At 42.3% G+C, this 24,523-nt stretch overlaps 1 protein-coding gene across 2 annotated transcripts in view; it reads right to left on the bottom strand.

Annotated features, from left to right (window-relative positions):
• Positions 1–24,523, bottom strand: part of SLC4A7 (solute carrier family 4 member 7) — a 158,310-nt gene that overhangs the window by 7,194 nt on the left and 126,593 nt on the right. For both annotated transcript variants that reach the window (XM_006261748.4, XM_019497966.2), the window contains 11 exons: positions 22,610–22,855; positions 20,930–21,035; positions 15,363–15,524; positions 13,206–13,319; positions 12,450–12,611; positions 11,910–12,161; positions 8,299–8,367; positions 7,611–7,784; positions 6,799–6,930; positions 4,901–5,001; positions 144–251 (listed from right to left, as the gene is read on the bottom strand). In XM_006261748.4, the coding sequence (XP_006261810.2) occupies positions 144–251; positions 4,901–5,001; positions 6,799–6,930; positions 7,611–7,784; positions 8,299–8,367; positions 11,910–12,161; positions 12,450–12,611; positions 13,206–13,319; positions 15,363–15,524; positions 20,930–21,035; positions 22,610–22,855 (1,626 nt within the window). The remainder of the gene's footprint in view (positions 1–143; positions 252–4,900; positions 5,002–6,798; positions 6,931–7,610; positions 7,785–8,298; positions 8,368–11,909; positions 12,162–12,449; positions 12,612–13,205; positions 13,320–15,362; positions 15,525–20,929; positions 21,036–22,609; positions 22,856–24,523) is intronic.

The raw sequence follows: 24,523 nt of genomic DNA, 5'->3' as shown, positions 1-24,523 counted from the left end.
CCCTGAACCCAAGATTTCAAAACAAATACTGTCATGCATATTCAAGGTATTAAAATACATTCTAGAAAACAAACCATTATAACCACCAGCTGCTAAACATGAAGCTGCAGTTAGAAAATGTGCAAGTGAGTAATTATAGCTACCTCAGGTTAGCTCTGGTTACTTTGGCATTCTCAGTATTCATGGCAAGGGCCTTCCACTGTGCAGTTTTGGCCATTTCATCTGATATGTTTACAACTGAGGGATCAGTGCTAAAGAACAAATATACTTTTTGGTTAGTACTCAATACTTTGCAAGAGCATTAAAATTTGTAGCACAAGATTTACATCAGCAGTGCTTTCTTACACAGCCACAAATGACATTGAGTCAAATTTACTCCACACAACGCAATTAAACAGTAATTTAAAACTCCTAATCACTGGTGGTTTTCCACCATCCAAGCAGCCTAAAGCCATCTTTCAACAAAAATGCCACTGTGCAATACAAATTAAATACCTCATTTTTCAATTATCTTATCCTGTAATTGTCTCTTTTAAAGTAATTTTTTTTGTTTAAATATTAAAAAACAAAGTAAGCCTTCTGCTTTATAAGTGGCTGATTTCTTTAGAAGTTCATAAGTATGCTAATCTGTTCCCAGGAAATAATCTGATAAGAATATGTAAAGAAACAACTGCATCTATTAAATGTTTTAAGACTGAAGTTGTAAGATCCCACAACCTAGAAATAGATTGTAAATTTAAGTTGTTCTGCTGATCCAGGAGATGAAGTGAGGAGATCTTTATTGAAAGGTGAATTGCAGAAACCTATTTTTTTCCATTTGGACACTTATAAGGATGAACAACATGAGTGCCTTGTTGACCCTAAGTGGATATTCATTCAGTTTTGGCCAAGGCTATATGATGTTTAAAGGCATAAAGCCTTAAGCATCTTGGTCCAGCCACTGCTGCCTTTGCCACTCTGTCCCCTAAATCTAGTCCATTTCTCCACCAAAAATGTAGTCCTTTTCAAAGAATGATTGGAGTCCACCAGGCCTAAACCTCTACTAGCTTGCACTTTGCAGTCCATTCTATGTATATTTCAGCAATCTCTCAAACCTACTACTCTGAACTATAAGGTGTTCCATTGGTTTGCACCTTGTGGAAGTCAAGCCATCTTTCTAACAGAAAATTTGAAAACGTATCTTTACCTTTTTTGTATGGAAAACAGTGAATAGAACATCTTATGCCTAACATGGGTACTCAGCTTGGTAAGACAATCCTTCCATTGCATTAACATTTTTAGTGAGCACATCTACAAATGCAATTAGATGAGCCTGAATCTTCTGTGCAGAAAATTTAGGTGCATTAAACTGTGCCCGTACATACATCTGAATGTATGCCCACTAGGAGCTAGCAGTGGCACAGGGGTCAAGCCTGGGCTCTGGGGAGCAGGGACCTATCCTAGATCACAACCCGGCTCAGCAGCACTGGCTTTGAGGTCTCTGCACCTCAGAGTCGCTCTGACTCCCAAGGCACTCGGCTAGAGGGAAAGCAGCAACAAGATGGGAACCCCAGCCCATGCCCCAGCTCCCAGTCAGTGCCGGGGAAGGCAGAAGCCAAGTAGTGCTGGAATCAGAGGGATTTGTCTCTCCTTGCTGGTAGAGGAGAATAGGGAATCTGGGGGTGCTGTGCTTTTCCATGCAGTGACCTGCTAGCCCCCCACATCTTTCTTGAGGTTCTGATTGCACCAGCACCATTGTGGATGGGGCTTGGGAGTTGCTGGAGAACAGCTTCGCTTCAGTCCTCAAGGCCAGAATTCTGGAGCCAGGCCAAGCTGTGGGAGAGGGAGGAAAAGGGTAGCTCAGGCACAAGCCCTGGCTCCCAAGGTGTAGGGAGAAGGCTGTGGGCTCCGTACTACGAAGGAACTACTTGAAGCTCTCTGTTCAGCCAGGTCTGTGAGAAATCACCCCTTCTAGTTGCCCAAGTCCAATCCAGCCCTGCACCAGCTGAACGAGCAGACCTGGCTAGTACAGGACCAGTGAGAGCAGCTGCAAGTCATGGGGCTGCTTCATCTGTCCACTCCTCCTCAGGGGAAGCATCCCCACTGTGCTGTGCCTCTAGACAGCTCTGGCCCCTGCCCTCACGGCTGAGAGAGGGCACTCCAAGCGGCTCCTCTGTATCATAGAGCCTTCCCCACCCTGGAAGCCAGGACTTGTGCACTACGTCGAGCTACCCCAGTCCCCCCCAATCCAGCCCAGCTCCACGCTCCCAGCCTCGGGAGGAATCAAGACAAAGCCCTCTCCAGCAACTCCCAAACCCATCTGCAATGGTGCTGGCGCAAATCAGAGCCACAAGAAAGATACACCAGACTGGCAGGTATTAGTATGGCATGACACCCACAGATGCCCCATACTTGGCCAACTGGCAAATGTAGATCCCCCAGGTCCTATGCTGCTCAGCTCCTGCTCCCCCCCCCCCCCTGGGTAGAAGCCAGAGCATGGGCTGGGGCATCCCAGCTTGTCACTGCCCTCCCTCCAGCTGAGTCCCTTGGGAGGCAGAGCAATCCTGAGGCCCAGAGGCTAAGCCAGTGCTGCCAAGCCATACTGTGATCCCAAGCCCTGTGGTGCTGGGAGGTGTCCTATGCTCCAGGACAGCTCCCCCTGCTCTCCAGAGCTCAGCAGCTGCTGAGCAAACTTCTCAGTCAGCATCTACACAGGCACTATGGTGCATTAAACTAATACGCTGTTTTCTAGTACTCATCTGTGTTAGCACTAGCAAAGGGTGCATTAGACTAATTTAACGCACAGTAAGTGCCACACAAGTATAGATGGCAATGCTTTACTTGCACATTAGATTAGTCTAAAGCATCTTGTGTAGACGCATCCAGTTTAATTAAAAAAAAACAAAAAGCACTATACTGGACCAGATTTTGAGCCTCTTTGGCCATGGCTACATGAGCGCATTTTGTGGCACAAAGGCTTGAGACATCACAAAATGCACCCTGTGCATGTGATTTGGTTCTCCCTACTGTATATTTGCAGTGCAGAGCCAAAATTAATTACCGGGAAGTCCCAGGATCAAAAAAACTCCAAAAAAAAAAATGCACAGAAAAAAAATAATAAGAGGAGGACTGTGCACGTGGTAGCAGCATGCACTGTCTGAAACCAAAACCTGGTTGGCCAGAGCCAGGCTCTGCACACCCAGATTACTGCTGCTGCAGCCCCAGGAGGCCCCCCGGACCTCAGGTAAGGCTGCTAGGGCTAGCCCAGGTGCTGGCCCCAGCCTCCCCTACCCCACTGAGACCATTTTTCCCTGCACTAAACCCATGCGCTGGGGCAAAAAGCAATGGCATAAATTTGTGTTGCTGCTTTTTCCCCCCCCATGGCAACTGCACACCTCTGCTCATGGGGACATGGCCTTGATGATTATCTTTCATCTGATAAAGCAGGAGCTGAGGTTTCTGATAATGATTATGATGGTGGAGGGCAGTGAGGAAATCCCAGTTAGCAAATGACTACTTCGGGGCACCATCTCATAATTCAAATCAGAGTTGACCTAAAGATGGTCTTCATTGCACTGGGAGATGAATTTGTAACCCAGCAATGCTAAAATGTAAAAGTGGAGATGCACCTATGCCCCGACAATTCCCAGGTGTGCTTGCTGCTTGCAAACACTGGAAAACCTGGTCCAGTCCTTCTCTATTAATTCAGGTGCATATAGAAAAATAATCTTCCTCCTGTATTGCAAGGTATTTCTGACAGTGACAAATTCCAGCACTTCATTAGTTGCTGCTGACATTAGCCAAGAAAAGCAGAAAACTTGGCTCAAGAGATTTCCTTGTAAGGGAAGAGGAAAGGTATCAGATTGAAAGTGTCTGGTTTCAGTAAACAGCTGTTATGTCAAGAAATTGTCAGTGGAATTGTTTTAGATAGTATAGCAATGGAGGGCATGGGTGTCTTGTTCTCCCTAAGAAGATATTCATGTAGTTTTGGCTAAGGCTATAAACAAGTAAGTTACAAGTGAGCCTTGCTCCATTCTTATTTAGGGCTAAGCTACCACAGTTAAGTTTTCAATTATCACAGGGTAAGAGCAGATGCACCAAATTGCCAAGAAGCAACTGATGTATATTAAATCCCTATCCATTTTTGCCTCGGTGTAATCTGTTAGCTGTCTATACCCTAAGTGAGCTATTAAACTTCCTTTTTCAATATAAAATGCAATGTAACATTTCCTGGGAACAGGAAGAAAACCTGCATTGTAGCTCTACAAAATTGCTCATCCTTATGAAGGAAACTACATACAACAAGAGAATTGCAAACAAAGGATAAATGGTATTTCTTTTAGTCAAGATTTAAATAAATTGTACTTCAAGCAAACTATTAAGAATACTTTTTTTTTTAATTTTATTTTTTTTTTAATTGTAATGGCTCTGGTTTAATGGTCTTACAACTATTTGTCTTGCGTACATATTTTTCCACATATAAAATATGCAAAAGACAGTGTTAAACTTCAATTTTGTTACTCAAAGTGGCTGGTAAACATATGGCTCAACTGATGCTAGTACCCAATGTTTCCTACCATTAGCCATGCACAGCAACACACAAGCACTCTGAAAACTAACCAAAACAGCTTCTTCACCCTGTGAACAGCTGGTCGAAACTGAGTCATCTGATCTGTTCAAGATGGTCATGTGAATGAATGATTAAGATGTAATTAACACACACACTCAAGACACACACACCCTCCTACCCCCATCTATCCACCCCTCTATAGCATGAAAGCACACACCAGTTCTTATTTGGCCCCCCACAGCTAGCTGCATCACAAAATTTATGTTAAACTTGTTCTTTCATCAAATAACAGAATTATTTCTATTTATATTAAAGCAAGAAGTAGAAATGCTGAATGGAGTTGCATCATACCTGTATTTCATGGGCTTTACAGGAATCGTTAAGATATTTCCTCCTCCATATGGAAGGTGCATACTTTCACTGTCCCCTGCGTGAAGCATTTGCTCTGCTTCCTGAGAATCACATGCACAAAATTCATAAAATTACTCAAACAGAAAAAAAGAGCAAACTGATTGAAGCCAAAGAGATGGAGAGCAGCAGCAGGAATTCTTGATTTTTTTTTTTAATTTAAAAAATAATTTAATTATGTATTTGAAACAGTCTCCCTCTATGTTACACTTAACCAGTTAATCAAATCATGCCTTAAGCTCTGACCCAGTTACACGTTCAACCATTTAATGGCATGATAAAGCAAGCAATAAGCTACAAAGTTATTCCAAAAAAACAAAACAAAACTGTGTACTAACTTTGCTGCTTGTTCTAATCACAGCCATATGTTCAGTTAATGACAAGTGCCCCTCTATGGCTGGGAGCCCAATCAACTAGCAAGTGCCTCCCTTATTGGATGCTGCAGGAAAACCTGAACCGAGAACTGACAGGACTAATTAAATTATTGAATCCATCCCATCAACTGAGGAGTTCCCAGCTGACAAGACTCACAGTGGCAGCAGTGTTCCTGGCACTGACCCCCCCCCCCCCCCCCATAAGCCTCATAAGCTGCAAGGCTCACAGGGAGAATACTGTGCCTGCTGTGAGCTTTGTCCACTGAAGGGCAGCGTTCTCCTTGCTGTAAACCCCACAGCTGATGAGGCTTGTTGCGGATGCAGCATTCTCAGCACTGCCCCTGCTGCAAACCCTGCAGCCCACAGTGGCTGCTGGGCTCTCAGCTGTGGGAGCCGGTGCAGGAGAAGCCTGGGATTGTGATCACTATCCCACACTCCCCCTGCACTGGTGATTGGATGCAATGGCAACTAATGTGTGATCCTACAATCGCATCTCCTACCATGCATGTATAAAGGAGGTGCAATTGTGTGGATCATGCATTAGATCTCACTGCACCTTTACCCGCATGTGCAGAGAAGCCCAGAGAGGTAGTTAGCCGTATTCATCTGAAGTTAGGCAGAAGGCAGGACAGTGTAGCACCTGATAGAAACATGTGTTGGGGAACTGAACATCAAAGGGTAAGTTTAGCTGAAACTTTGAGAAAGAAAAAAAAAAAAAGTTACACAGGCAAATTCAGTAAAATGATCTACTTTAACATCAGCAAAAACATATGCTGGGTGAAATCTCAGCCCCAAAGGCAATGTATTTTTCTACTAATTACAGGGACAGGATTTTGTTCTTTGTTTACAGCATAAGCTGCCAATTTTTTTTGGCAGATGTGCCACAAATTAGCCCTGCACCCTCCCCAAGTGGCACTCTGATCCCACTCCCTTACCAGACCCTCCTGTTCAGCTTTATGCTGCCTGTCCTCCCTGCTTGATCTGATGCTCTGTTCTTTGCTCCCTGCACCAACCTGTCATTTATCTGCCTGTCCTCTCCCCAGTCTACTACATGCAACACAGAGGTTGCCTGTGCCACTTGTGGCACCTGTGTCAAATTGCTACCCTTGATCTAGGGAACAGCAAGAGTCCCAAAGCTATTAATATTCGATGGGGAAAGTTACTTCTGGCACTAAGTTTGACATGCTTACTGAATCATAACCCATTACGAATAGAGTTTAAATAATTATCCCTTTCTCCCCTTGAGTCCTAGAAATATCAGTTCTTATACTAACACCTCAGGTAGAGAATTTCAGATGTTAATTACCTTTGATGTTTAAAAAAATTAAATGCTAACTTAAAAATCCATGCTAGTGCTCCTGCCAACTTATAAGCTAATGAGAATTTGATATCTATCTGTTGCAATTAACTCAGGAAATTTTCATTTAATTTAGTTTTGACTTTTTTTTTTTTTTTTTTTAAACTTACTTCTTTTTCCTTTTTCTTTTTATCATCTTCTTTCTTCTTCTTACTTTCTGGCATAAGATCATCAAGCCAACTAAGCTCTCGTTTCGTAAAACACAAGTCCATGAGTTTGCGAATGAACACTAGTGCTAAAACCTTAATGGAAAAAGAAATTGAACCCTTAAATAAGTATTGATATACAAAAATATTAGGTCATTTCCAGATATTAAGTTTCTTTAACCAAGGACAATTTTTTTCTCCCCTTTCACAACAGGAAGAACAGCTAGACCACACAAACTAAGGACACATACAAACTTTCAGTTTGTCCTGGGAAAGATGCTGCTCTCCCAGGGGAGGCCTCAGGTGTATAGATGTTCAGGCTTTTTATCCCAGAAAACAACCAGAGTTAAATCACTTTCCTGTAAGTTTCTCCTGGGAGACCAAGTATCTTCCAACAGAAACCACAGCACAATTTTTCAGCATCCCAGGGTGCTCCCCAGCTGAACAGGGAGAAGGGGCATGACTCGGCTCCCAATCCAGCTGCGGGGGGTGGGGAAGAAGAGGGGATGTGGTTCAGCCTCAGTGTGGCTGCACAAGAGAAAGGGGGTGTGAACTGGCCCTGACCTGGCTGCACAGGACTTAGGAATCTGGCAGCATGGGACAGGCGGCTGTAGTAATTGCCACTACTTCCCTGTCAACAAATTTCCTGATATGTGAGGACTCCCCAGGGCTGGATGCCATAGCTTCATGGGCCAGGAGTTGAGTACCCATGCCTTAAATATTCTATATGATATAATTTTTTTTAGAAAATGAAGGTATTAAGCCAGACAACTTACCATCATGGGGAAAACAACAGCAGCTGCAGAAGCTTTGATCACCCATAAAAGAATCAGACAGGTGAGCTGAACAACTGTGAAGATATGGACCTTCCAAAGTGGCACATAACGCAGATAAATCAAATCTGGTTGATGTTTGGCAGGCATTCCAAACAATTTTATACGGTCAAAAAACTGTATGGAAGAAGAAGATTAACCTTCAACTAATGGAATTTTCCAAAAAGAAACTAAGTAGATACCAAGCCCACTGAAAAACACCTAATTTTACAGGCTATAAATGTAAATAAATAAATAAGAAGTAGTTTTAATTCATTCTGAGTCACTACTTTTTGATTTTAAAAACGTGGATAGCCACATTTATTGACATTATTTTAGGATTTTAGTGTTCAAATGCCTACAGGAAGAACATGTGCCAAACTGGGTACATGTTTCTAACTTCTTATTCTGATGATATACTGTAATGTGACTCACATGAATAAGAGAGGTACTGTATGTTACTCCCCCCCCCATATGATGCAAAGCAACTGAGTTCAGATAATTATATTTTTTGATTTTATCTTAAACATCTGAACTATTACGTTCCTAGAAAGATTATTCCAGAAAAAAAAAATGCATTTTTTAAAGTAGCCTTAGCAAATAGAAAACACCCTCCAAAAATATTCACTTATTCAACAAAACTAGACCTTACCTGGATGCCCTTTAGTGAAGATACTCCCATATAAAGAAAGACGCCATACAAAACCGGCATTGGAATAAACTGGGAAAAAAATATGACTGTCAAATCAATAGTTGAGGCTTGCATTTATTTAAAAAAAAAAAAACCAAACATGATAAAATATAGTTGTCCAAGTTAACATAAATGTGTGTAGGGAAGAATCAGAATTATTTTCTTGACCTCAGAATAACATCGAGATTGAGGTTCCTTATTTTTCTAGAGGATAACTACAGCACCAGGAAGCAGGAGAGCATAAGCCAAGCCTGTCACTATGTTTCACTTATGTTCTAATGAGGTCACAACTAGGATTAGAAAAGTAACTCACTCTGTTTGTCTATTCCATTCCTTGGCGGCAGACTCCTACAAGGATGTTAGTTAGTGCCAAAATTGTGTTCATTTATGTAACTGTTTACTAAGAATTGGAAAAGAACCACCTAAGTGGCATACTGAGTCCAATCAATGGTCTAGCCTACTAGCCTATCTCTGGACAGTGGCAGGAGTGGATACTTTACAGCCCGGGTTGGAAACATTTTGCCACCACAGGCCACTGTTTGTAATCTAGTCCCCACTGTAGAAGGCACCCCAGCACCTCCCTAGCAATCAGAAGATACCGTGAAGGAAATTCCTAGAAAAAGGCAGGCCCTAGGACCCTGGGGTTGCCTGCTCTGGTGCAGCAGAGAACATAAACTGAATGTGACAGGCAATAGGATCCTAGGGACTGCACCTCTGCTGCTGTGGCTGGAGTGTTTTACCAATTCCCTGAGCTGCTGCAGGCAGATCCAGACTCTTCACAGGCCAGATCCAGCCTGCAAGCTATAGGTATCCAACCCCCATTTCAGCAGAAGAGCATTGAACATATATCTAGGTAATACCTTCTGGTCATTACCCTCCCTGGCACCCACCATCACTGGTTTAGAGATGCCAGAGGATACATCTCCAATTGTTCCGAGACCACCAATGGATCAAGACTACCAAAAGCATTTTCCGTAATACTACATTTTCTTACATACCACGCCCCCCCAAATAAGACATGTACCATGTTTTTGGAAGGCAGAATATAGGGAAGAGAGGTTTCCAGAGTCATGAGCTAGAGCAAGCTTTTTCAAGATGGTGCTGTCAGCTTCTCAATGTCTTCCAGGAACAGGAAGGCAGCTCAGTACAATAACCGAGTTAAACCCTTTCATGGCCACTCAAACTGTCTCCAGTCACTCATCTTTGTCCTTCCATACATAGGCAACTGGTAGGGGGTGCACATGCCCGTCCTGATGGGGCCAGTGCTCCCCCTGATGACTGACACTGATGGTAGGGCTGGTTCCCCCACCCTGACAGGGCCACCACTGTCAGCGGCTTCTGCAGGTGCCCCCCCAGATTCAGGAGGCACCAGTCACTCATGCTTCTATGCCTACATGCAGTGAAGTTCTGGCAAAGAAAATCAGCTTCCCTGCTTAAAGACAGGCACCCCAATTTTGGAGGGCTGATTTTTGGGGGAAAGTTGTATACAGTCTACTACATTTCATGAGCTTTAATTTTGGTCATTATCAACTACATTGAAGTCAATAAAAATAAAAGACTATTACTATTACTGAACAATCCAGTTCTGCAAACTGTTCAGGGTTACCTTGACAAAGGGATTAGTTTTTTTTTTTAAATCTACTCAAGTTGATTGGGGTCTTTCCCCTGACTTCAACAGGCCTTGGACCAGGCCTTTCCCATACCATTCAACACTAAAAAAAAAAAAGGACTTACCGTTATGTAAAGGCAAGCCTGGCTGTGCACTCTAACTACTGATTTAAGTGGAAAAGTTGTAACGCATTGCAACTAAGCTTGAACAAATGGACAAGATTCTCACTATCACCACCCTCTTTCCATTAAGCTTAAACCAAAGTCCTTAATGCAACTTGCCAAGTTGCACCGATTTCAACAATGCTGGTGTTGAAAACAGCGGAAGAGAAAGTTCAATCATGCATGAATAAATTGACAAGTAATATGTGCAGAGATGCAGAATAAGAGCACAACAGCCTAAAAGCACAGGTGTCTCACTGAGGAGGGGAAAGCAAAAGTGAAAAGAGAACTTTTTCAATTTTTCAATAAGTGGTATGCCACAAAAGAAATAGCCATCTATTATGTGATTTCCATCTGTAATAGGCCTCAAGGAAGCTAAACAATTGAATCAGATGTTAAATGTGAAAGGAACTTTATAGGTCAGACTTCAATTGTCTGCATCTTTATATTACTGCACTCCACCCATTAGAACAATAAATAACCAGTTAGTACATTTCCAGAGGTACTGTTTTAAAGCACTCTCATTGACTTTTGAATGACCTTTCTATTTTCAGTGGGCTGAGTCTGGATATTTCTTCAATCTATCCTAAGTTTCCCATTTATTAGTTTAAGAACATTATTTTTTATAACATGTATACAGTCAAACTTCCATGGATTAAAGTATTTAAGAAGTTACTGTTTTAAAATGGCATTTTAACAGCTCTGTTTCCTCTGTTTTCAAAGTGATGATACTTGAAAGTGTTTAAGGTCAAGAACTGAAAAGCATTATATAAGAGCTAGGTATTACAATTCATCATATACCCAAACATGCGTTTCCATTTTTGGGTGCAGACAGAAGTGCGGCTCCCAGATATAACTCTGGACAAGTTTTTCAAAGCATTCCGAGTTACAGTGTTACCCCAGACCAAACAGAAATTCACTGTTGGTTCTAGGTGGGAGGGGAATCTTAGCTGCCAGCTGAGAGCCCGATTCCCATAGCAAAGGCCAGGGCTCTCTGTCAGCGCTCCTGTTTTCAGAATGGGAGAGGGGGGAGGGGAGCAAAAGAAGCTCATTCTTGGGGCTCCCCAGCTGGTGCTGAAGGGTGGGGTGAACTGGACCTTGCAGGGGCTCCAATACACCCTCCACATCCTCCAGGAAGCACTGAAAACCCCCCAGACTGAACTCTCTCCGCTCCCTCCTCCCCTCCCATTCTGAAAACAGCTACAGGCTGGGATCTCGCAGACAAGTTACAAAAGACACTACATTTTGAAATGTCTATCTAATACCTCATGCAATGAGGGGGGGGGAGGGGTCACATTTTCACCCTATCGGCCATTTTTTAAACTGTCTGCAGCAGCGCACTTGTTTTTGGTCACAGCTACAAACTGGTGCGTGGCCAGATCAGGTGAAAACTGTCACTTCCGTCTGCACCCTTTAGTGACAAGTTTTTACTTCTTTCAGTGCTGAAGAGCAAATACAGTTAAGAGAAAAAGAGATCGATTGTACTCGGTTTTGTGCATTACCAACCATTTTCAACCAGTTCACATCTATGAAAACCCACTGAAGTCACCCGGGGAAAAATCTGGAACAAACAGACCCTAACCTGACCTGCAGAATTTTTATTAATTATAAACAGATCAGACTCTTGAAGGTGCTGTTTCTTCCCACTCTTCCTCCTTTCCAAATCTTCATGGATGCTTTTAAAAAGATTCTTCTAAATTAAATGTAGCTGTCTTATTACCATTACGAACTTGCTGAAATGATCAAACACTAAACTGTGATATGAAAATAAAGGTGTATGTTTTGGAACAATATAATCTTACCTTTAATACAGAGGTCATGAACACTGATAAGCCCATCAAAACAAAAATCATGAGCCCCGTTACTCGTTGCTCCCGGATTCCTAAGAACTTTGGTTGCTCTCCTGGGGCAGAGCACTCAGATTCGACTTTTAGGCTGTTGACATGACTTATAGACAGGACAGTTGCAGCCACAAACCAAGGCAAGCCCATGAGGGAACATATCCCCAGCATAACACCAACCACAAGCAGATCAAGGTGATAGCCACAGCCTTTCTGTAAAGTCAAGCAAAGAAAGACATTTTCTACAAAACTGAACATCTTTTAGGATGTTTTACTTTGTGCTGCAATATCCACTAGCCCATAATTTAGCAACAAATAACAAGAGAGAAATAAGCTATTATCTAGAGGTTTCTAAGAGTGCTAACAGTTTCAGCTTAATTTTGTTTTGTAGACTTTACCCTAATTTTGAAAACAAAGAACACATTTTTATTTCCACTAATTTTAACTTGTGTCCACAAATTAATTTATATTACATTAGAAAATGAATACAAGTAAACTTACTTTCAACTTATGCTCCTTTCTGTTTATGATTACTGCTGTGATCTGTTGATCCATGAAAATGAGAATTGTACAGAGTAAAGCAGGAACAGCAGCTACCAGTAGTGTCCACCAAGGATTATTTCCCAGAGGATCTATGAACCATCCCCTGTCTTTTGAAGTGGGCTGGAAAAAAAAACAAAACACACAAAGCCATGAGTAGTGGGATTGAAGGTGGTCAACAAAAAAGACGGTTTTATTGCCATAAATGCTTTCCATAATAATAAAAAATTAGATTGATAAGGCTTTTGCTTTCATATAATTTAAAACAAAACAATGTTCAAGTTCCAAAATGGCTAGGACTGAAGGAGTGATGTATTTGACTACCATACATACAACATTATAAGCTTTAAGATGCACAAATGCATGGTTTGTGTGAAAACTGAACACAGACAAAATTAAAAAGTCATTCCATTCTCTTTAGCTTCCAGATACCGCTCCTAAAAGACCTGTGCTTTCCAACAAAAGCAACAAGGATTTCCGTTAAAAACATCTCCTTCAGGTAAATAGACAAAAAGCAGAAGTGTAGATTATTAAAAAGTAGAAGGAAGCCAAGAAAAAGCATGGAAAAAAAGTTGATTTAAGCTGCATTCCTATTGAAAGTCAAAAAACACTTGCTCCTTCCATATTCAACTATATACTTGTTCACCACTCCATTATCTTTAAGACTGATGATCATTTATATGCTTTAAAAAGGAAGAGACACTTTTTATTTCTTACTTCAAACTTCTCAGGGACAAGCAGCTTAGGAGACGGAACTCCAACAAGGTAGTCGATCAGAACCATGATCATAATGGTTAGAAACACAGCAAAGTCACTGATTGTAGAGCGCACCTATAAGGAAGAAAGTACATTATATCAACTATTCCCATTGCTATATTCAATAACTTCTGCAAATTCAAATGGAGTTTAAAAAATTGTTAATATAAAATGTGATCTGGTTCATCAGAAATCCTAAGGCCCATTACTGACACTCCACATTTCTTCTCCCTTAAAGTGACTTGTAAGCTTGAAACCAATGACATGGGTTACCATAGAACAATGTTTCTTATACTTCTGATATCTGGGGAACACTGAACACTTCTTTTCTGGATTAAAACCACTCTTGGCTCACTGGTCTGTTGGCCCAGTCCTGCCCTTTTTGCACAGCACACTAGTGTGCCTTGGCACACCCACTGGGAATCACTTCTATAGGAGATGTGCTTATATGACAAAGCCACATCATGTTGAAACATGCGATAGACCCTGAACAGCAGAGGTCCATAACACCACACTAATTCACCTACACTACTTCCAACTCAAAAGCAAGCAGGTCCAGGATATCTCAGTCCAGTATCTCCTTGCACTGAATAGCACAAATTGTATGCTGACTCTCCACACTAATGCAACTGAAACATTTTCAATAAATCCCATTCAACATAATCTGCTGAGGGAAACAAATTCCTTCCAGGCCGTTAGGAGTATTCTGGTTCCATTAGTAATTAGGGCCAGTCCCTCAAAAACAGCATCCCAATTGGATTTGTGCCCCACTTCAACACACAAGAGAATGGTCACATAGAAGAAGCATCTAATTTGCAACTAACTTCCAGTCCTCTCTCAAACACTGCATACCAAGAATAGTTGATTTTTATGCATGATATTGAGCAACTTCACCAGAAAACAATGGCCATGATATTCTGCAAGATGTTTACACAAGTAGCAATAAGTTTCCCAGTTTGCAATACACTGCAGAGGCTACCCTAAAGGATGACTCCCTAATACAGCAGAACTGCAGCACTAATCAACTATCAATTAGCTAAGCCTTCTGGTCTCTTCTCTATGAGGCACTGTTCATCCTCCCCCCTTAATTATTTCTAAATGCTATACTGCTGTCATTGTGATTTTAAAGGAAGTTCCTGGATATAAAGTTGCAGAACTGCTCAGTAAAATCTCCATGCACACACTTTGTATTCAGTTGATTGATGGATATCAGTGTAACAGTTTCAGGTCGTGGAAAATGAATTTGATAAAAATGTTAAATAAGTGCTCACAGACCTCTGACATTAAAAGTTAGTGATATCTCTTTTATCTATATTAAGTGAGGAGAATTAACAATGTTATCACTTGGTAACACCAGTACAGATCCATAGGCCTAATTACACCTTTGAATACTTAGCCTATTCATTACTATGACTACAAAAATTGGAGGTAGTTCACTGACTGTTAAAAGCCCTTGAGATTATACCTGTTTAACCATCATCAGAACCCTCCACTTCAATTTTTTTTTTAATTTAAAAAAAAATTCTGAAAATTTTCAACACTAATTTCTCTCTTCTGACCAAAATCAAGCAAAGTACTATGATAATGTTTGACATAGAAAAAAGCAAAACTCTTCTTAAAATTACATCACAAAGCAAAAGAGGCATGTGAGTAGGTTACCACATTTACTCACACACCACAAACATTTTTCCTGACTCAAAAAATAAGCCCTCCAAAATTGGGGTATGTCAAGTGGGGAAGCTGAATTTTTCTTTGCTGGAATAGAAACATGTAAGCACTGTGCTGTAATGGCTATCACTTCTCTCCAGCTAACAAGCAGCAGTGGCAGTGTGCAGTGTTAACCTTCTCTCTGCCACTGCTGAACAGCAGCAGCTTTTGGTTGTCCAGCTAAAAACTACTGCTAATTCAATAGTGACAGTGAAAGGATTAACACTAACTTTTACTTGGAGCAACCAGTGAACTGACTGAGGGGGAGTGAGCTGGTCTCTGGCTATGCTTTGCCTTGCAAAGATAAGGTGCATGTTTTATTTGGGAACCTGTGGCATGCAAGAAAATCCAGTTTATCACCACGAGCAAGAAAACTCGTTACAAAACAAGCTGTGGCTATACCCCAATTACCTTGGTAGGAAAATAGCGTTTGGTCTTGAACTGCTTGAGAAAAGAGGAGAGGAAAAATGTTGTAAAGAATAATATGACAGACCAAAACAGAACATCTGGAATATATGGGCCCTGATGACCACAAGCTGATCCAAGAAATGCACCCTTAAACGCCTTACATTCCTGCAAAACAAAACAATAAAGTTAGTTAAATTGTTTAAAATACATGCATTCAAATAATCAATTTATCTTCTGCCCTCTCACTTAAACTCATCCAGGAAAAAGAATTGCTCTGAAAAGGCACTCCCATACTAAAAGCTTTAAGTAATTGTGATTTGACTATATACCTGCTTAGATTCAGCATCAAAACTTGAATTTTAAATATTTCCAAAACCTGTGTACAAAAAGGTGTTCTCATAAACAGAAAGCATTCCATTAACACAGTCAACTTATTTCTGCCCTATTTTTCAAAATGATGTCATCATCATGGAAGATTCTTCAGGCTCAACCCCAGTATGGCAAGTAATTTCATGCAAAATCAACTTTCAAGACGACCTTGAAATGGGCTCCCTCACTTAAATTCTCTCTCCATTTTCCCCATTTCTTTATTCTAAGGCTTATATTTACCATCTTAGAGATTCTTCTCTACTTTAAAGTCTTCCTACAAAAAACTTTAAGGTTTTTTATAACTGGAAAGCTGTTTTGTTTGTTTTTTAAACTGTATTGTTTTAGAAGAAATACTGTTGAATTAAATAATAAGTTAAAGCTGATTTTTGAGAGGCGAGGATCTCTCCATGTAAGCCACGGAAAAAGAAAAAATCTGCCTATGAATAACAAACTTGAGTGAAAAAATGAAATCCCAATTATTAGTAGTAGTATTACTGTTATAGTCTTAGAGAGAGTCCCAGTAGTGTCAAAATGGACCCTTTACAAAGAGATAAAAGCCTGAAAAAAAAAAGCTTACTACACTCCGCATATGACAAGACAACAGGTGGATACAGAGAAACTGTAAAGACCTTGTTACAAGTTCAAATTAAAGCTGGATAGAAACCAGCTACAGAGTTGTTACACATTTTCAAGCACTAATTTTGTAGCTAGCAGGCTCTTCTTAGAGCTATGCATTGGTAACTACTTTGGATATTTGGGTAGTCTAAATTTATTATAAAATTAACCAGTTCATTGCCTAATATATGTAACATGCAACAGAAGCCTAAGAAAACAAGACAAGAGCAAGACAAACTGGTTGTCAGCCTATACACAATTCAAGTATTTCAACTGAAGGAATAATCCACACTTTCCAAATAAACAAGCGAGAAACAGGAAATTTAAACTGGCTTGTTTATGAGCAATGTCAAATTTTGGGCTTGGTCTGCTGACCTGGAAAGTTTCCCATATTTTGTTTTACAGATTTGTGGATTTCACTTGTCCATTGGTCAGAATTGTTACCATGGTTAAGTACAGACAGTCAAAAAGCCAGAGGCTGAATCAATTCAATCTCTGTAGTTTTGACTAACATGCATAGATTGAACTAATAAGCATGTGAACAGACATTCACTTCTGATTCCGTAAATGCAGCCACATGCCTGCAGTGGCACAGGCCAGAAGCTGAGGGGTGCTAGAGCACACCTCCCAGCCACTGCCAAAGGGAAGGAAGGAGAGAAGCACTCCAAGGCTTTCCCAACTTCCCTGTTCAAGCAGAGGGGGCATGGCCAAGCCCCAGCATGCTGAGGCCAGGAGCAAGGGGGTTTTAAACTGCCCTCCTTGGCTGGGTTCCTCTGAGGGCCAGGATCTGCCTAGTGCAGGGATGTGACAGTCCCTGCCAGGCCTTTATCTCCTGCTCCCTGCTGAGATGGGGGCAGTTCATGCCAGGCTTTTTCCCCCTCACCTCCTCGAGTGAAGGGGGGGGAGGGGGCACACCCTGACCCAGGTCTTGCACACTGAGGTAGGGAGAGGGGGAGTTTAAACTGCCTCCCAAACCCACATGGGACCACAGCTTGGGTCTGATGGAAGGCAGCCCCTGCCAGGCTTTTGCCCCCCAGCTCAAGCAAAGAGCAGGGCACCTGGCCAGACCCCAACCCAGGGCCAGCACTCAACCCAGGGCCAGCACTCGAAGGCAGGGGGGAGGGGGGTTTAAACCCCCTCCTAGGCCCCCATAGGACCCCAGCCCTAATCTGCATAGGGGGGCAGCCCCTGCCAGGCTTCTGTCCCCCATTCCCTACTGGGGGGATGGCCAGGGGCTTGCAGGCTGAGGTAGGGAAGAAGGAGGTTTAAACCCCTTCCCTGGCTGCACAGGACCACAGCCTGCGTCTGCCTCAGGGGGAACTGCAAGTTAAAAATCTACACACACGCACACACCCCCTACAGATTTTAACTTGGATATGTGCTGTTGGGTGGCATTATAGTAGAAGAATTTGGCCAGAATTAAGAAGAAATTGATTTCAGATGAGAAAATATAGAATTATTGGGGAGGTTATAGGCAATTGCTTAAAATGTTAAGCTGGTGTGACAGTATAAATACACATACACACAATCATAGGAAGTTAGGTTTGGAAGAGACCTCAGGAGGTCATGTAGTCCAACCCCCTGCTCAAAGCAGGACCAGCCCCAACTAGATCATCCCAGCCAAAGCTTTGTCTAGCTGGGTTTTGAAAACCTCCAAAGATGGAGCTTCCACCACCTCTCTGGGCAACCTGTTCCAGTGTTTTACTACCCTCCTAATAAGAAAATTATTTCTAAGACACAACCTAAACTTTCCTTGCTGCAACTTGAGACTGTTGTTCCTTGTTCTGTCATCTCCTACCACCGAGAACAGATTAGTTCCATCCTCTTTCAAACCCCACTTCAGGTAGTTGAAAACTGCTATTAAGTCTCCTCTCAGTCTTCTCTTCTCTAGACTAAATAGGGTGTGCAAAGCTATGGTCACTTATTCAATTCGGAGAAGATTCGGCCCAATTTGGCGACCAAATCTCCAAATCCGAATCGAATCAGGAAACCCATTAATCTCTCTGAATCAAATTGGAAGCGTCCAATTTGATTTGGAGAGATTTGAAGATTTAGCCATAGATACAGCTTTCTCTCTTTTTTCAATGTACCTCGAGGTACCAGGCGTGGCTTGTGAACGCCGAGATGGTGGGGTGGATGGACCATCCCATGGGAGTGCAGGGGGGTTCCCTCACATGCTTGGCAACAGACCAGAAGTACTTCTGGTCTACTTCCAAGTCCACAGCACAGTGTGCAGGGGACCCCCGTGCGCCCCCCCCCTCCCCGACTCAACAACTGGTGCCTCCTGGGTCTGGGGGGGACACCTGGGGTTCCCCCCATGGCTGATCACCGAGCCGGGGGGGGGGGGGGGGGGTCACCTGCATGCTCGGCAGCAGACCTGGAAGTGAACCAGAAGTACTTCCAAGCCACTTCCAGGTCCACCGCCAAACATGCAGGGGACTGCCCCACACTCCTATGGGATGCTCCATCTGCCCCAGCATCTCAGTGTTCACAAGCCATGCCTCGTACCTTGAAGTACGTACAAAAAAAAAACCAAAGCTGTGTTTATGGCCGAGTTGCTGATTCTCCAAATCTGCATCGTATCTTCAGATGCAGATTCAGCCAAATCAAATTGGGACAGTGATCTGAATCAGCGAATCAAATCACTGTCCCCCAAATCAGGCTGAATCTGAATCTAATACTGCCCGCTTTGCACACCCCTACTGAATAAGCCCTGTTCGTCCTCACCATTTTTGTTGCCCTTCACTGGACTCTCTCCAATTTGTCCACATCCTTTTTGTAGTGAGGGGCTAAAACTGAACACAGTACTCCAGATGTGGCCTCACCAGTGCTGAGTAGAGGGGAATAAATTACTTCCACACCTACCAATGTAGCCTAGGATACTGTTAGCCTTCTTGGCAACTAAGGGACACTGCTGACTCATTCAGCTAATTGTCCACTGTAACCCTCAGGTCCTTTTCTGCAGAGCTGCTGCCCAGCCAGTCAGCCCCAGCCTATACTGGTGAATGAGAATGTTCCATCCTAAATGCAGGACTTTGCACTTGTACTTGTTTAACCTCATTATATTCCTTTCAGCCCAATCCTTCAATTTGTCTAGGTCACTCTGAATCCTAGCCCTACTCTCCAGCATATCTACTACTCCCCCCCAGCTTGGTGTCCTCTGCAAACTGGCTGGGGGTGCACTCTATGCCACCTTCCAGGTCATTGATGAAGACCTTGAACAAAACCAGACTCAGGACCAAGCCCTGGGGGACTCCACTTGACACTGACTGCCAACTAAACACTGAGCCATTGATTACTACTCTGAGCCTGATGCTCCAGTCAGTTTTCTATCAACCTTACAGTCCATCCACCCCATACCTTCCTTATCTTGCCTACGAGAATGCTGTGGGAAACTGTACCAAAGGACTTGCTAAAAATCAGGGCACACCAAGTACCCTTGGTGTGCCCACCAGTCTCCCCTCATCCACAGAGACAGTCACCTCGTCATAGAAGGCAATCAGGTTGGTTAGGCATGACTTGCCCTTGGCGAATCCATGGCAACTGTTCCTAATCACTTTTTTCTTCCTCCACATGCTTACAAGTGGGTTCCTTGAGGATCTACTCCATGATTTTTCCAAGGACTGAGGTGAGGCTGACTGGTCTGTAGTTCCCTTTCTTAAATATGGACACTATGTTTGCCCTTATGACTTGCTGCTTTTTGCTCACATCTATAAAAAAGTATCATTACTGGGGTTCTGAGGCTCAAAACAAAGCCCACGGGCCATATCTCTCTCTCAGATAATTTGAACATATGGTAACAATCCTAGCCAATGAACGAGTAAAATCCACAAATGAACAAAGAAGATTGTGCCAAAATGTGAATCAGAACTCAAAGCATCCTTGAAACTGTTCAGTACATGCAGCAACCTTGGGAAATGAATTATTATAGTGGAAATTTGGAAGGACAGCACTTGCCAATAACTATTAGATAACAGTATATTAGATATAATATTTGGGTAGGAAATATTCATTATAATGGTAACTGTCAACAAATATTGACTTCTGACTAATATGTACTTTTAATCCTAAAATAAAGTATTATAGATGAAGACTTTCATTTGGATATGAGGTAGAGGTAAAGATAAAAGGATAATCAAATACTGAGTGTACAATTTTTTGAGAAGCACTTTCGTTTCTTGCTTAAACTTTAAGTACATCTCAAGTTCACTGACATCCATGTTGAAATGAGGACTCAGCCTACTAAAAATAAATGCTACCACGATGCAATAGTAATAGAGCAAAATAGTCACACACACGTTTTACCTACATCTTGGGCAGAGCTTGTCCTTAGCCTATGAATACGAAGTATTCACATTTAGATCAATCTCTTTTTGTGAAATTGAGACTTATTGGCATAAATCATAAAATGTAAGTTATTCAGGTACTGAAAAGGGAAGGGAAACATTACTCTCCAAACTTCCAGCTTTTTCCCCACTGTCTTAAATATCCCCTATATAGAACTGCAAAGTAACCATTCCTGATTCTATTTGGCAAAGATAAAAATAAGTCTGCAAGACAGTTTTTTTTATCTTCAAGGTACTCACCAAAACTGTCAGGTTACTCCATGTTATGGTATCCACAGACTTATTGCTTTTTGCCCACAGCTGTAAAGTATCATTGCTGGGGTTTTGAGGCTCAGAACATACACATCTGAAAGATAAATTAAAAGTACTTTTAATGATTTTTTCCCCATTCTTGTTTATTTGGGTTTAAACTTGTAAATGGGTAACCACCATGTGGTGATTTTTAGTAATTTATATTTTCAAAAATGTTTTCAGAACATTACTTCCTATACACTTGTGAAAAGATAGAGCTCAAGGCTCCTCAGTCTGTGCACTAAAATGTTTCAAAATTAAATAATAAAAGAATGGGTTTATAAAATAAAGCCATTAGATAGTGCCACATACAGTTTAACATGCAATGCACAAGGTTTGTAGCGTCACAAGCCACATGTGCTTGCACACCTAAATCCAGTCATGGGTGCCTTGAGCTTCTTTTAAAGACTAAAAGGTACCATGCAATGTTAACTCTGCTAGGTGTACAAACATGATTCACAAGATAAACTCAGATATTTTAAACAGCAATCCACAGCGTTAAAAACATTGTGACCTGCTGTGGTATTTTTTAATTCTTAATTACTCCATTACTTTTCTGTAGGGTCAAAATAACGAGTAGCAACTAAGAGCTGGCATTTTTCGAGGCTGCTTCAAGCCTAAAAAGACTGAGAATCACTGGTATAAATTGATTACATTGCAGTACATGGTTATCAAGCCAGAAATAAAATTCACGTATTAAAAACCACAAGATCGAGAAGTTTCCAAAATGCGCTGAAGCTAGTTTGTTTTTATATCGGGGTGAGAAAGATATGGCCTGTGGGCAAGGAAATTTATCTTTTTCCCTGAGCCCCACCCAGCCCAGCTCAGACACAGGGCATAGCACAGGGGGTAGCCCAGGCCATGGCACATGCACCTGATCCTGTTGCCCCTTGGTGCACAGCAGGGCTGGGATGGCACAGTGGCTAGACTTGCTTCCCGGCCACCCCAACAGCAATGGCTCCTTCCAGCTGCCACTGCCAGTCTCTGCCACCAGGGGACCTGGCCCCACTACCCAGCACTATAGCCCAGCCGCCCTGCACCCACTGCCACGGGTGCCAGACAGAGTGAGTGGGCGAGGTCTCCGTACACCCTTGCATCTGCCCACACTCCCTATGATGGATGCCAGTTTTGCAGGAAGGGGCACATGAGGAACAGATTGTCTCTGCCCCAAGCCCCGCAGTGTCATGGCCCCATGATCCTGATCCCAGCCCCACCCATCCATCCCAATCCCAGATACCACTTCCCACCTGCCTGTGGCCCCATCCCATCTGCCCAGCCAAGTGCAGGACAAAGCCATTTAAGACATTTTGGTGAGCTGTTGCAGCCCAGGGGTTGCCAACCAAACTCCCTAAGTGGCCCTCCAGTCCAAATAATTGCTCACCCTTGTTTTATACCTACCATGCCTTCTGCTTGGATCATATGCAACTGAGATTGGATAACATGTAGTCAAAACTACATTTTTTTTAAAAATTAAAATGTACTAAATAGAACATGCAAAAATTAAAGAATTTAAGTTTTCAAATGTTATGAACAAATGGTATTGTGTATGTACACCTTCATATACATTTATAGAGTCAAAAAATGTCAGTGTACTGTAAAATATTACATATAGTAAAAAAGATGACTTACGAATATGAAGTCAGTTTATCCAAGTCATTGTGCATATTGAACGCGTACACTTCTCCCAAATGAAAAAGCTTTTCTAATGCCTCATAGATAAATATTATGCAAATGAGTGCTGCAAAGGCCTCCTCAGTAAATCGAGTGATATAACATACAAGGCTGCTTGCATCAGTTGCCACTAATAAAATGCAAAAAAATGAAGTCCACAGACCAATGCTGGTTCGTAGGGAGAGATAGGAAAGACCATAGTCCCTGTTTTGGGGAAAGGGGGAGAAGAGAGAGAGAAGAATTTGTAGAAACATCAAGATTACCTATACCCACACCCTACTCCACCTTGGAACTGAGAAAAGTAGGCCAAGTTTTTTTCCTGCACCTATTCAACCGCCACCCCCCCCCCCCTTTATTCTGCAGGGCAGCCCTGTTTTAGGTAGAGCTGAGACCATTTTTTCATCTCTTTCTGATCCTGTGGGCTGGCGTTACTACACTCCACAAGGGATAATGAGGTTAATGGTGTTGACCAGTGCTTCTCAAACTATCTGACACGCTGGACTGGCAATTTTTTTTCCAATGGGCCAGGGACCAGTGCCCGGTTCAGCTGGTGGCAGTAACTGCATGTAATAGCACTACACAACTGCGCGACCGGCTGTTTCTTTCTCTTTCCTCATCTCGCATGACGTGACATCACTTGGAGTGTTGGAACATACTAACTGTGGCGCTATGACATATCAACGTTATGCTTCTGAAAATATATTTCTCTCTTTCCTGGCAACTTGTTGCGGACTGGTGGCTCATGGACCGGCAGCGACCTGCGGACCACCACTTTGAGAAGCACTGGTGTAGAATGCTCTCCAGCCAAGAAGAGAGGTTAGGTTCTTTTCAAAGCTATCTAATCTACCTAGTCAGAGTTCCTTGAAGCCAGACTAGTCCTTGGTCACTCCTTTCTATTCAAAGCCACCATTGTATTTTAGGCAAAAAGGTCATGTAAATGTTCTATTAAATTAGAATTTGGCCTTTGCCTGGAACTCCAATTTCCTTGGTGGGGTCAATCTGTGCTTCACAACTGCTGCTAAAGTAAGTGGCTCACCAGTGTTTCTTTTACGTCTCCACAATCTGTTTTATTACTTCAGCAATTGCTGCTAGGGACAGCATTTGCCACTTACTTAGAGATCACCAACTGAAAGCTAAGAAATATCTGAATGTTTAATTTAAACAATTCTTTAATATTTTTTTGTATATGTAAGTTGGGCAGAATATGACCCTGAACTGTTGTAGATTAAAAAAAAAAAAAAAACACTAAAAAGTTTTCAAATATGCTAGTTTTAAGGTTTTAGATGCACACCATATCTCCTGAAACAGAGATGCTAAAATTGAGGATATTCTGAAAACAGAAGATTCAATATTAGTGATTTAATATTAGTGATTAGGAAGTGGTTCCACTTTTTTTTCTTTCATCTGTGTAATATGATTATAATTTTAAATATCTAAATAGCTTTTAAAATTCTACTTTCAGGGGGGATACTGAAAAGGTAATAAAATTAGGGCTGTAAATACCGCTTAATTAAGTACCCATTTAAACTCCCCTCATGTTATCAGATAAACAGTTAACTGATAACATGCACCTGCCAGGGACTAGCCCCCACCTATACTTACTTGTCCTCCAGGCAGCAACAGTAGGCTAGGAAAGCCCCTCATGCCTCGCTGCCACTGGTGCACGCCTGCCTAGGAGTCAGGACTACAAGTGGCTGCACTAGGGTCTGCAGAGCCCTGGCTTGGCTCATTGCCAGAAGAAGGTGCATACATACCCCAGGGCAGACAGTGGGGAAGCTGTGAGGGGCCCAATCCTTCTTCTGGCAGCACACCCCAGCCCCTTCCCCATCATGCACCCTAGGTGCATGTCTAGCCACCACTGGCGATGAGTCG

This window comes from Alligator mississippiensis, chromosome 5, assembly GCF_030867095.1.
Source record: "Alligator mississippiensis isolate rAllMis1 chromosome 5, rAllMis1, whole genome shotgun sequence".
NCBI classification, from domain to species: Eukaryota; Metazoa; Chordata; order Crocodylia; family Alligatoridae; genus Alligator; species Alligator mississippiensis.
The sequence above is the reverse complement of the archived record's forward strand: the minus strand, read 5'-3'. Positions and strand labels throughout refer to the sequence as shown.